General features: G+C 38.1%; 1 protein-coding gene across 1 annotated transcript in view; it reads right to left on the bottom strand.

Moving 5' to 3' along the window:
- Window positions 1–12,089, bottom strand: part of ZMYM2 (zinc finger MYM-type containing 2) — an 88,812-nt gene that overhangs the window by 52,432 nt on the left and 24,291 nt on the right. The window contains exons 3-6 of the mRNA XM_007464514.1: window positions 9,393–10,249; window positions 4,989–5,274; window positions 3,477–3,642; window positions 2,469–2,681 (exon numbers count right to left, since the gene is read on the bottom strand). Coding sequence (XP_007464576.1) covers window positions 2,469–2,681; window positions 3,477–3,642; window positions 4,989–5,274; window positions 9,393–10,239 — 1,512 coding nt within the window. The 5' untranslated portion in view covers window positions 10,240–10,249. The remainder of the gene's footprint in view (window positions 1–2,468; window positions 2,682–3,476; window positions 3,643–4,988; window positions 5,275–9,392; window positions 10,250–12,089) is intronic.

The following is a 12,089-nucleotide window of genomic DNA, read 5'->3' on the forward strand; positions in this document are numbered from 1 at the left end:
GATCCTTTCAATCACCGCAAAACCTTCCTTATGTTAACAGATCTGAATGATACCAGCGCAATGCAAATCCCACGGAGGCAGGAACTGTCTACTGTACCTCCCATCAGACCATTTCAAGCAATTAGCACAGTACCTGCAACATAACAGTTGCTAAAGAATTGTTTCATGAACAAATTACAGATGTATTTTGCTCATTAAAAGTTTGACTTAATGGGGGAAAGACTAAGGCAAACCAAAGCCCAAACAGAAAAATGGGTATGAGGTAAACAAACAGTTCACAGAAAAGGAAAGACAATGAGCTCTGAAATATGAAAAGCTGCTCATCAGCATTCCTAATAAAAGAAATACAAATTTTACTAAACATACTGTTTTTACCAAACAGAATAAAGTGCTACAAGTCCCTGCTGGAGAGGCTACGGAGAAACAAGCACTTCCACATACACTGCTGAAAGGAATGCAAGCTGGTCCAACTCTAACAGAGGAAATTTAACAGTATCTAACAAACTAACATGTGCATGTACCTCTGGCTGAGCAATCTTGCTTCTATGAATCTACCCTGAAACAACATCTCCACAGAGTCAAGGATATACAGGCAGACCTTGTTGTAGTGCCTTTTTTACAGATTGGAGGTCTGTGGCAACCCTGCGTCGAGCAACTTCATCAGCGCCGTTTTCCCAACAGCATCTGCTCACCTCGTGTCTCTGTATCACATTTTGGTAATTCTTGCGACATGTCAAACTTTTTCATTATTACTCTATTTGTTACGGTGATCTCTTGGTATAATCAGTGATCTTGGAATGCTACTACTATGATTCACTGAAGCTCAGATGATGGTTAATATTTTTTTTAATTAAGGTGTGTACATTTTTTTAGACACAGTGCTATTGCACACTTAATAGTAAACATAACTTATGTGCACTGAGAAACCAAAAAATTCACATGACTCGCTCTCCTGCGACATTCGCTCTACTGGTCTGGAACTGAACCTGCAAGACCTCTGGGTTGTTCCTGCACAGGTTACTCATCATCTGTCATCAGCAGCAGCAAAACACTGGAAATAACCCAAACAACACCAACAGCAAAGTGATCAAATAAACAACAGTCAGCCCCGTGCTGTCTTGTATATGGTTAACCACTAGCTCTCGGGAGGTGAAAGTAAGCACCATATTTATTGTAGCATCTACCATAAGACTCTCCCCACCGTGGCTAATTTCGGGCCACCAACATAAAACTGAACATAAAATTGGGAAGAGACACACAGAAGCACACCATTATGTATAATATTTCCATCTCACAAATAATGTAAATAACCTCAAGAGCACAGGTAATACTGAAACGTAATAAGATAATTAGGAAGTGGTACATTTTAAGTATTTATTTTCTTTGTCTTCAATATTGTGTCTCCCCCCACCTCAAATGCGTATCTTGAAGCCCTAACCGCAACAAGACTGTATTTGGGATAGGGCCTTTAAGAGGGGCGGTTAGGGTTGAATGAAGCCCTACAGGTTAGGTCCAAGAAGAGGGACCAGGACACTCTCTCCTTCTGAGCACAAAGGAAAGACCACGCGAGGACACAGCAAGAAGGAGGTTAGCTACAAGCCTGGAGGAGTGGCCTCACCAGAAACCACCCCAGAAAGGCACCTTGATCTTAGATTTTAAGCCTCCAGAACTGTGAGAAAATAAATTCTTGGTTGTCTGAGCCCTGCAGTATTTTGTTACAGCAGCCCTAGCAGACTAATACAAAGATAATTTACTTGTAAGTTTCTATAACTTAATTTTTTAATAATGGGTGTTTTAACAACTGGCTCACAGAACTCCTGAAAATTTAACTCAGCCATAAAAGGAATAAGGAAGAATAAGGAATATACTGACAGAGAATGATTCCAAGATACAAATGAAGGGTACAGTACAGTACATACAGTATGCTGCCTTTTGTACAGATAAAAGAGAAACTAAGAATACATTATTTCCTTAATTTTTCAGAAAGAAAACAAAATAGTAAGAATTAAAAACTGATACGTATAAAGGATAAGTAGGAACCAAGAGAAGAAAGAAATGGGAGTTAGACTGCTCTGACTTTTGAAACCACAGGTATATATTAAAAAATAAACTAAGCTAAGTCAAAGACCTTAAATTTTAAATTAACAATCAAATGGAAAATAATCACTCCTACGCTAAGCATCAACAATTTGAAAAACCATATTTAGGACCCCTCTCCACCACCCAAAAAAGGAATCACTTTGGTAAGCATTTACCTTTCTATGTAAAATCACAAACTTATTTCCAATAACCTACATGTATTTCAGTATTCACTTGAGATTGGTTATCTCTACGATGTTAAGACAATAATGGAATTAAATGAGACTTCAAGATAAATCTGGTTAATTAATGCTGTTCGAGTGAAACTATTATAGCAATTTAAAAGCACATTCAAAACAACGGTTGATTCTGATCAGATCATGAATTACCTGCTTGTATTCACTGACACAACTCTGGCAGCAAAATCTCTTCTGCTGACCATCAATGACCAAGACATTGTTTCCAGCACCTTTGCTGGGCAAGTACTCCCCACACTGCTCACAGCAATTCATTATTAGACCATTGGCCATTCTGTATCTATTAAAGCAGTGGTCACTGCACAGTTTATGAGTCATATTTTTAAAGCTAACTTCATGGCGAATCTAAAAGAAAAACAAGCAAAATTTTAAAAAACAAATTAATATATGACACGTAACAAGGTGCTCTAAGTAACAAGGTGCTCCAATAGAAAGAAAATGCCTCAGTTTTTCTGTGTAAAGCTTGTTTAGGGAAAAGGCAAGACAAAGTACATTTCATTCTTCTTTAAACTTTTTTATACACACATATATATGGTGCAAGGCAGAGAGGACCACCAGGGTCATCGTACAAACTTCTCTAGATGTATCTAAAAGTGACAGGAAACAACCCAGTTTGGGCAGTGTTAGTATAAAACTTCCAAACAGATTGGAAATCTTTAGACAAATCCAAAAGGAAATTATTTAAATATAAGTACACTGCTGTACAACAGGGAGGAGAGGACTAACATTATAAATAATTCAAATGAAGCATGTATGCACAGATTTCTTTTTATTTCATCAAATGCAAAAACCGTAATACGTTTTTAACGAAGTCCTCAAAAACATCCCCTCCGCTCGTTCCGTTTCTTAAGCAAGATCGTTTGCTGGCTCTCATGTGCAGTCAGCCTATTTAAACACTATGGGTTTTCTGTGAGTGCTCCAACCTCAGGAAAGAAGTCAACTGATGTTATATTTCAATTTTTTTGTAAATCATTCTCCCCATGGGAGAATGGGATTACATAATGGGATATTTATAAGATAGGTTTTATATACCCTCACTTTTAAGGAAATACATACTGATGAAAGATTATGTCAAAACAGTTAAAAGTCAAAAATATTCCCATTAGTTAGAACTAAATGATAAAGCACAAAAATACAAACCTCTGTTAGTTTACCACAAATTGTACATCTTGATTTATTCAGCGCTCCTTTAGTAGGATTCTGTTTGTCTTCATAAAGAGACAGACAAGATGTACTACAGAATTCCTGGAAGGATTCGCTCGAATCCACTTGAGCAACAATGGTTCCTTTCATTGTAGTTATATCTCTGAAAAATACGAGGAGCAGCAAAGTCAAACTCTACTTTAAAATAAATCAAAGAGTAATAACTGACATTTTTAATTTCCATAGACTGAAACCCATTTTTAGATTCATTAACTCACTTTTACTATTTAAAAACTCTTGGCAATAAAATATGAACACAGAAGACTGAGAAGCAATACTATTAGACCCTAGCCACTGCTCAATTTATCTTCCAGCTCCGTAACAAGGCTTTCAGATATTGGAACCACTTAAAAAAAAAAAAAAAAAAAAAAAAAAAGCTGTTGTTATTTACATGGAGTTTAATGTCAAGGCCTAATTTACTGAGGTATAAATTTACAATACCTATTCAATTTCCCCCTCGTGGGTAAATAGAACGCATGAGGTACCTAGGTCACAGGAATATGGAGAGGATAAGTGAACTTAAATACACCCCACAACCCAAAAGAACCCCACCTACCATTCTATACAGCTTTCAACTACAATTAGAAATGTTAGGAAATGACAATATTGATGACCTTTGAAGTTTTCCTTTAATTCTGAAGTTCCAGGTCTTATATTGCCGTATGCAAGTCTACTACTGTAAAGCAACCAAAAAACTGTATAACAATTGTTCCAATATCTGAATTTACTAAACCTATACAGAGCACTCAGCCTTTTCCAGTTCTAATATCTAAAAATATCTTTACAAACTTGGGCTGCTTCAAGAGATGGTACAGAAAATCTACCTGTTTAACCTTGCACACAACACACCATATTCAGCTCATTTTTAACTAGTGAGACCAGACCTAAAAAATGGCAGGAGAGGATCCTGTCACTCCAAGGCTGTCAAAAAAGGGTAACTGAGTCTTGAAGAAGTGAGTATTAAAATGACAACGTTCAAGACAAACATAAATAAATGCATATAATAGCCAAAGATTTGCCAATTTTTAATAATCTTAACATGAAGGTAGTCCAAATTTTGACCTATTTTAATACAAAACTAGTCATACATAAATTGCTTAACAATTTTGTCTGGCTAGAACTAAATTCTTATAATTAATAATGTAAATAAGCATGTATGTATTTTTACGAATTCAAGAAGTCCAATGGAGATTACAGATAAAATTAATTATAAGGGCCTAGTATCTAAATCAACCCCAAAGCCTATCCAAATAGGAAGGCTTTTAATCCTAAGCCACCTCAGCTTGATAGAGAACACTCCAAAGCCATTACAAATCTGAGCTTGGCTTTAATATTCAAACAAGCTTACAAATTTTTAAAACATAGTAATTCACCTCTAAAACAATTTTTCTCACATTTTATACCACCAATATTCAACCATAAGGAAATATGCTGGAAGGTAAACCTTACTTTTTACACATAACACAAAGTTTCTTTGGAGCAGGCTTGTGAGAGAAGGAAGAGAGGCAGGTGGTAGAACAGAAGAGGTGAGCTGATCCTTTTCGCTGATAAGCTGTCTGTCCCTTCTGTAAAGGCTTTTTGCAGTTTGCACAAGTGACTTTAACTGGTTTAGTGGGTTGCTGTTGGGCAGAAGGCTGGAAAATCTGTTTAGGAAGAGAGGCCACTGGTGATAATGAATCCACCCCTGGCTGTTTCTGATTTCGGGGAAAGGATGCTGACTGGGAGATCCAAGAATCTAAAAAAACAAACCAAAACAAAAACACATACACTGAAATTTATATCAGAGACACAGTTTTAACTTCCCATTCTGTCCAAGTTTCAGACATCGATAAGGCGCAGTATAGCAGAGCGGTCAAGGGCACAAACTTTGGAGTCAGAATTGATGGCTGACATTCAGGCTCCATTATCTACTAGACTGGGAAGTTACTAACCCTGTGCCTAACTCTTCTCTAAACTGGAAATAGTAACTTTAAATGAGATAGTACATGGTTTATAAACCACAGTGACTGGCACATATGCAGCCCTAAAAAATATTAGCCAATAGTTACTAAACAGGAAGAATTTACAAAATATTACTTTAAGCGAGGAACACATACATCAACATAAATATATAATAAAATCTTAACCAACCAGAACCTTTGACAAATACAATATAGCTCGGATTGGGCTTCCCTGGTGGCACAGGGGTTGAGAGTCCGCCTGCCGATGCAGGGGACGCAGGTTCGATCCCTGGTCCAGGAAGATCCCACATACTGCGGAGCAACTAAGCCCGTGTACCACAACTACTGAGCCTGTACTCTAGAGCCTGCAAGCCACAACTACTGAGCCCGCATGCCATAACTACTGAAGCCCCTGTGCCTAGAGCCTGTGCTCTGCAACAAGAGAAGCCACCGCAATGAGAAGTCCGCTCACCGCAATGAAGAGTAGCCCCTGCTCGTTGCAACTAGAGAAAAGCCCCTGTGCAGCAATGAAGACCCAATGCAGCCAAAAATAAATAAATAAATATTTTTTTAAAAGAAAATTATATTTGAATACATGTTAGAAGTAATAGCTTTTGCAACATAAACAGTGGCTCCTTAGGATTTTCAACCCTGCAGGCTTGTCATTTGAATATATACTTAAAGGAACCTAGTTAGGGACTTCCCTGATGGTCCAGTGGGTAAGACTCCCTGATCCCAATGCAGGGGGCCTGAGTTTGATCCCTGGTCGGGGAACTAGATCCCACATGCATGCCACAGCTAAGAGTCCGCATGCCGCAACTAAATATACCACGTGCCACAACTAACACCGGCAGAGCCAGAATAAATAAATAAATAAATTTTTTTTTTTAAAGGAACCTAGTTAAACCTAAAGGCATCTATCTATTAACTTGATTTTGAAAAACGTCAATTATTCTCAATTTCGTGCTAGGCCCTGTATAAATAATGCAATGGCTCCTTTTATCTATGCTTCAGTTCTTACATTCCCCTTCTTTCAAATTTTCACCTCCTCCAATATCAAAATAGTTTTAGGAATGGAAGAGACCTAATCATTCTCTATTTTATACAATGGACACTAAGGGATAGAGGTTAATTTGCCCAAGTCACCATTAGTCTGAGAGCCAGTATAAATAGCCAAGATGTTATAATTCTCTATGACAAACAAAGACAGCACAAACACTCAAGAGTTAATCAATAAACTCAGGAGTAAGAGGTGTATCTGTCTGGTTTCCTGATGCGTACTTTACATTTCCTGTGTTAAGAGTTTGCGTGAACGGGAACACAATTCTTATAATAAATGTGCTTTGACCCAGCAACAGTCCTCAGGTACTACGTATCCCGACATACATGGATAAGAATATTCTTAAGAGTTATTTAAATAGTAAAAACTGGAAGTGAACTAAATAGAGATTTAACAAAATCAAACATATACTCTTGATATGGTCAAAAGTTCAAGATTATTGTTAGGTATTTAATGGAGCAGGAGAAAGGGAAAGTTTGCAAACTTTCCCTTTTGCAAACCTCTATTGCAATCTCAGGTTAGAATTAAATGTACCATATTCTCAACAGTAAGACTGAACGTTATGTTCTTTTTCATACACTTATGGTTTTAATATACTTATAAGAAAGACAAAATAGCTATTTTGAAACTAATTTGACTATTATCATGTCAAACTTTTATGTGAGCTAGAAGGAAAGACCCTCTAATACACAGCTGATAGCAGTATAAATTGGTAAAAACTTTCCAGAAGGCCATATGACAATGTATTTCCACAACTTAAAAATGTTCATATGGGGCTTCCCTGGTGGCGCAGTGGTTGAGAGTCCGCCTGCCGATGCAGGGGACGTGGGTTCGTGCCCCGGTCCGGGAAGATCCCACATGCCGCGGAGCGGCTGGGCCCGTGAGCCATGGCTGCTGAGCCTGCGCGTCCGGAGCCTGTGCTCCGCAATGGGAGAGGCCACAAAGTGAGAGGCCCACGTAACGCAAAAAAAAAAAACAAAACTATGTTGTGAATATTTTAACCATAGATTCAATGGGCACAAATGAGATATTCATATTTTGAAGTCTAAAGTAGCTGCTTTGTCTACTTTGATCACATTAAGTGAAACATGTATTTCACTCCTGTCTGATTAAAAGGTCTTTAACTAACATTTATTTAAAAAAAAAAAAAAAATGACGTCACATACACATATATGCATACAATGACCTACCAACAGATATATATAAATACATACGGGGGAAAGGATCTTGGAAGACATTAGGAATTTTCAAAACTGAGTAATAAGAAACATATTTCTTTCAAAATCACTATAAAGCAGAAAATTTTTACAACCAAAACTCTTTGGAGGGATGGGAGTAGCGATAATCTTTGGCCCAGTAACTTCACTTCTGGGAATATACTCTAAGAAATAATCAGAAATTTGAAGAAAAAAAAAAAAAAGTTCATCATAGACCGACAAGAGAAAAAAGTGGAACAATATAAAAACCAAATATGGGAATGGTATAACCAAATCCATTGTGCAGTCATTAAAACTTCTGTGTATAAATAAGTTTAATGGTATGAGAAAATACAGAGTAATATTAAATGGGGGAAACAGGAAGCAAAATTATGAAGAACTGCACTTCAAGTTAAGAAATACAAAGGAAAAACACTGAAAGACAACCACTCAAAGCATTAACAACAGTGGTAACCTTTCTTCATCATTTTTTAATTATGGATTTTCCAAACATTCTTCAATAATTACACATTACTCTCATAACCAAAAGAATAATAAGTATGAAAGGAAAACTAGCATTTCACAAAACATTCTACATGGCCTAGGTTTCAGTCATTCCTTATTATTCTCCACAATCCTAGGTTGATAAAGTTGCTAATGAGCCTAAAATGATGAAGCCTGAGAAGGACGGAGAGAAGGTACGTGAGAGACAGGCAGGTCATACAGAGGCCTGGGGCAGACACAGACACAGTCAGGAAAAGCAACATAGCTCTTCTCACAGCTTCCACAGAGCAAAGATGCCTGCAGAAAATGTTTTCAAGTAGTCAAGAAATTTACCAATCTTTAAATATAAGAAAAAATAACAAAGTGCTAATAAGTAAAAATTATAATCAGACAGGCAGTCAAAATTAAACACAGGGAAAGTAAAAACAAATCTAAATGCAATTATACAACATATTGCTCCTTACATGTGCTATTTATCTTTTTGTTCTCTTTTTACACATTAAAACAATACTAGTAAAAATACACTAGCATAGGGCTTCCCTAATGGCGCAGTGGTTGAGAGTCCGCCTGTCAACGCAGGGGACGCGGGTTCGAGCCCTGGTCCAGGAGGATCCCACATGCTGCGGAGCAACTAAGCCCGTGCGCCACAACTATTGCTCCTGCACGCCACAACTACTGAAGCCCTTGTGCCTAGAGCCCATGCTCCACAATAAGAGAAGCCACCACAATGAGAGGCCCGCACGCCGCACCAAAGAGTGCCCCCCACTCACTGCAACTGGAGAGGGCCCGCACGCAGCAGCGAAGACACAATGCAGCCAAAAATAAATGAATTTAAAAAAAATACACTAGCATAAAGTCAGTATGTGACAAATAAGATGCCAAATTATTAGACTTTAGTGGTGGTGAATATAAAGAGTATTTTGTTTTACTTCCTTTAGACATTAATTTATCTGATTTTCTAATTATCTACAGAGAAATACTATATACATGGTTTTACATCTCTTATTAGTTAAAATTTCAAACTTAAAAGTCAATAGAATTAATATATCTTACATTAATAAACTAACCAAAGTAGCACCAATTACTATAATAAAAAAAAGAATCCACCAGTGCAAAATCCCTTCCACGGGGCAGAAGCCCCCTCCAGGCTTACCAGGATTGTGATGAGCTGCAGACTCTCCGTTCTGAAATACGTCTCCTGCCACATTCATTCTACCAGGATTAAAAGGTCCTACTGCAGTCTTGGTCTGTGAAGTTAAAGACGGGGTGTATGTTTGCATATTAACACCAAAGTTACTCGACTGCAGTCCGTTAGAGACATCTCCCAAGCTGGTATTCTGCAGTGATGTTACGTGTGTGATCATTAGGTTCATATCTCGCCCGTCAGTATTTTCTAATTGGCCATCACTCACAGAGCTGACACCTGTTTCTAAGGTCGTAACATTAGCAATCTGAATTTCAGAGTCTGGTTCTGTGGTGATACCACTATTACCCATTCCTGCATTTACCTTACTTCTTGAAAAACTGGAAGTGGAGAAATCCAGATCATTGGTTCTGTTTTTAGACTCGGGTGGTCTCCGTTCAATAAAATTGGAGGAATTTTTCTCTTGCCCTTGATTTGTTTCCATGTCCTCTTCATCATCGATGACAATTGTCTCACTTACACTTCCCTTCCGAGAAGCCAATTCTTTTGAGGAAGGAAGAATTTTGGAATCATTTCCTTGTAGCTCTTCATTTTTCGATGATGTAAATGTTATGGTTCTTTGATCGGCTACCACTGGTGCAGAAGGCGGAGGAGGTTGTACAGGTTCGATAAACACAACATCATCATCATCTTCCACTGATGAGTTCTGAAATTTACTAGATCTATTCACTAAAGGGTTAGGTGGCCCACTAAATGAATTTCCTACGTCCGTGAGGCTAGCTGCCATGGCCGTCCTCCCCAGCAAAACAGGAGTCTGATCAGTCAATTCTAATCCTCCTGATGAACCTGTGTCCATGCCAAAGAACCTGTTAAGGAGATGGGAAAAAAATTTTTTTACAATTGTCACTGTATGGCTTTTGATGTTATTCTAATTCAAAAAATTTCTTAAAGGTACTTTTACTTTCTTTCTTACTCTAAATGAAAGTCATTCTTATCTAATATCCAGGAAAAATTTTATATGCATTCTGTGATCTCTCATTCACTAATCATTTCATAAAGTTTACATGTGAACTTCTTGCAATATAAAAAGAAAGGTAATTATCAAATTTTCAGTAAGAATATGCAGTATGTTCCCATCTCTACCACCTCCTTTCCACCACTGCTTACCCTATTTTAACACTGAAAACACAGATAAATCCTTCTACACACACGTGAACCAAAAAATAACTAAAATCTGATCATGAAAGTCTCTTCTCTATATTTATCCCATTTATCTACTGTATTAAATAAAATGACATGACTCTTAATCCCTAATTTCCCTTATCTTTTTTTTTTTAATCCACTGTTCTCATATTCCCTAGCTCCCATAGCTGTATGATTAAATCCTTCTGAGAATCTGAAATCTTTCTTGACCCCATCTAGAAAGCTTAAATCCCCATCTGCCATGTCCTTTATATCCATGTATCAGGCTGAATAACGGCCCCAAAGAAATCAGATACTAATCCCTGGAAGCTGTAAATGTTACCTTGGATGGAAAGGGGGTCTTTGCAGAGATGATTATGGTTAAGGACTTAAAAATGAGATTACCTGGGCAGGCCCTACCTCCATCTTAAGTGGCCTCATCAACAGAGGTGGAAGGAGATTCCAGGCACAGAGGTGCCTGGAGGAGATGGAAGTGATGTAGCCAAGGAATGTGGGCAGCACCAGAACTTAAAGGAAGCAGGGAGTGAGCCCTCCCCCAGAGCCTCCTGAGCTGAGTATGGCCCTGCTGACGCCCTGGTTTGAGCCCAGGGCCACTGACTTCTGACTTGTGACCTCTAGAACTGTTAAAGGAAACAAGGTCTGTTTTAAGCCACCACGTCTGTGGCGACTTGTTACAACAGCCCTAGGAAAATATCATCCACTCCTTGGTTACATCTTCAAAGCAACCCTTGATATGGTTACAATATTTGTCCCATTTTGTGGCTTAGAGATGCTAACTAACCCGAGTCACACAGCTAGAATTCATTCCCAGGTCTTTATAACTCAACAATCCAAACTCTTCAGGACTGCCATAGTTAACTCGTATTTCTGAGCACCTATTAGATATGCAGAGCTGTGCTAAAGCCAAAGAGACAGCAGACAGTTAATGGTTAAAAAAAAAAAAAAAAAAAAAGCCAGAAAAGAAAGAAAATAAGTTATTGAGCACACAGAGAGGATGAGGTCACGGGCACAGGTGGTGGCAGAACTAGCCTGGAACATGGATCACCTTAATCACAGAGACTGAACAAGGAAAACACCAACTAGAAGGGAAAATGAAGGGTGAGTATAGATGCAGGTCAACTTGCAGACGGACAGATATGAGCGTGAAGTGGTTCATTCACTGCAGCCTCAGAGAAGGTGAGGAGACACCAGCTGTACAGGCTTAAGACTGGTTTAAGGGCCCCAAGGCCACCTCTTAGCTCTTCGGTAATCCTCTCTCTTATAAGGCCACTCAGCCCAGTCTCAAAACAAATGGGCTTAAGAACACTTACTGTTTCGTATATATTGCCCGTTGCTTACATTGTTATAAAAGCCTCTGGAAGGATGAGGGCAACACTAATATAAATAAGTATCACTTTGACAGACAGCTGACAGGGATGGAGAAATTATTCACTGTATATTTTGTTGCATTTTCTTAATTTTTTTTTTTTTTTTTTTTTTTTTTTTTTTTTTTGTTTTTTTTTT

The sequence above is a fragment of the Lipotes vexillifer genome, unplaced genomic scaffold, assembly GCF_000442215.2.
Source record: "Lipotes vexillifer unplaced genomic scaffold, Lipotes_vexillifer_v1.1 scaffold2116, whole genome shotgun sequence".
Lineage (NCBI taxonomy): Eukaryota > Metazoa > Chordata > Mammalia > Artiodactyla > Lipotidae > Lipotes > Lipotes vexillifer.